This window comes from Cyphomyrmex costatus, unplaced genomic scaffold (genome assembly GCF_001594065.2).
Source record: "Cyphomyrmex costatus isolate MS0001 unplaced genomic scaffold, Ccosl1.0 scaffold474, whole genome shotgun sequence".
NCBI classification, from domain to species: Eukaryota; Metazoa; Arthropoda; class Insecta; order Hymenoptera; family Formicidae; genus Cyphomyrmex; species Cyphomyrmex costatus.
Genome location: NW_017279009.1, coordinates 872,589 through 874,671, shown reverse-complemented (window position 1 = coordinate 874,671; position 2,083 = coordinate 872,589). Strand labels below are relative to the sequence as shown.

The 2,083-nt window shown below is 36.5% G+C and overlaps 1 protein-coding gene across 1 annotated transcript in view; it reads left to right on the top strand.

Moving 5' to 3' along the window:
- The first annotated feature begins 1,587 nt into the window (after positions 1-1,587).
- Positions 1,588-2,083, top strand: part of LOC108777861 (gephyrin-like) — a 3,575-nt gene continuing 3,079 nt past the window's right edge. The window contains exon 1 of the mRNA XM_018544843.1: positions 1,588-1,608. Within this exon, the coding sequence (XP_018400345.1) occupies positions 1,588-1,608 (21 nt within the window). The remainder of the gene's footprint in view (positions 1,609-2,083) is intronic.

The window sequence follows — 2,083 nt, the reverse complement described above, 5'->3', positions numbered from 1 at the left end:
TGCGATCGTACATACCGTTTGGTGCGTGTCATGTATAAATAGGATTCTATGCGAGCGTTGTAAAAAAAACTTATTGGAGAAAGCTGACGTGAAAAACTTGATATGTAGCCGCGAGAATATATCCAGTCGCATTAACGTCTACGACGACGATCGGCGAGGCGATCGCGAGCGAGAGGAGGAAGGTGAAACGAAGATCGCTACTCACCCGGCGCTCCGTTGACCGTGGCAATTCCACCCGTGACCCGTCGTCGTGGCCGTCGTCGTCTTCGTTCCGCGTGTCGCGCGCCTTTCACTAGTTTCGCAATCGACGCAGAAGATGCGGCCGTTCTCGTGAATTTCTTCTTTCGGCGCCGGCTTGATTTATTTAGATCGCAAGCGACGAGCGTTGACCGTCGACTGACGGATCACGCCGAGAAACACACGGGCTTACGCGACACGCACGAATACGAGGACCGCGAAGCCGAATACAGAAGGAACTACTCCGAACGCTCCCATCGGTCAGCTGCTACTGGCCGCCCGACAGTCGTCAGCGACAGCGCGGCGGGAAAAGGGCGGACGATTGCGAGTTTGCGCTTGCGCGCCGCCCCACGGCGTCCTATAAAAACACTCCGGCGCACTGGCTAATTCCGTCGGTATCCGTTAGATGGTATTGCACTGCATGCCCACACTGGGCCGCGCGCTTTTCTCCAAATCATGTCACGTTTTGCGCGCGACTACGATTCATTAGATCTATTTTTTATTGCCACACTAGACTGCACTAGCACTCTCTTTCTCGGTTTCATCAAATATTAAATATTATACCTGTCTCACTTTAAATTCTAAAAGTATACACTAATTTAGCCAGAAAAAAAACAAGACACTGTAAATAAAATGGATTCTACGGGGTATTTCTGATCTGTCTTTTTTTCTCATATTGTGAATACTTTTCCTCGTGCGTACGATTCCGATAATGAATTACTCTTATATTAAAATCTTTTCAGACTTGTAAACTCTAAATTAAAAAAACTTTTTTAATTTTTAATATTTCTTTTATAGATTCTTTTCTTCACGAGAAACTAATAATACTAGTTTCTTGTGTAATTATGGGAAAAAGTACATATATTCATAAATGATCAGTCTAATATATCGAATTTTTCAATTTATGTGTTAATAATAAGCATCAATTTATTTTATTTTTAATATCTATATATTTAATATGAATATATATTTTTATTTTTATTCTTTTTCTTGTTTAATTGGCAATTTCTACTCTTCTGAATCATTGATACATTAATTTAAAATATATTTTTACACTGTTTATGTAATTACAACAAAATGTGTGTATACGTATTATATATAATATGTGTATATTGTATATATATTCTCACTAAATTATACCTTCAAAAATAAAATCGACATTATGGAATACAATTTCAATATTCAGAAACAAAAATATAAACAGCGCCTCATCACAAAACGTTTTGTCATCATTACCACAAACATCATTTCAACTTTTATAGACAAAGTCAGCTCAGTCGACGAACGTGACAATTGGGATTAAACATATAGCAAAAGTTGAGTGTCAGTTTCACATTATAACACGAAAAGATGTCTAAAGAAGCTAAAATGGCAATAAGAGCTCAAATTATAATTAGTATGTACCATAATTCGACATGTATTTTTTATGATAAGTATTCTGCAATCAGACTTGTAAATATATATGCATATATAAATATCAAATCTTATTGAACCGTGAGAATTTAAACCAAATGAATACCGATGAGAACATGCCGTAACGGTCAAGCTAGATCTCGGGTGCTTCTATATAACTGCGTATGAATTTATATACTACGTTTGTAGATTCTTAATCGCGCGCCGAATTTTCTTCAGACTTGAAACGTAACACTACTAAACTACCGCAGTAAATATCACGAATTAAATTGACTAACAATTTAACAACTTTTGATGCTCTTTGCGCATCTTTAGATTGATCTTAATAACGTATATAAATTGCATGTATAATTCAATAAAGTTTATTTCTTAAATACAAAACAATAATGAAAAATGTTTTAAAAATATTATATTAATACGGGCTAGAAATATA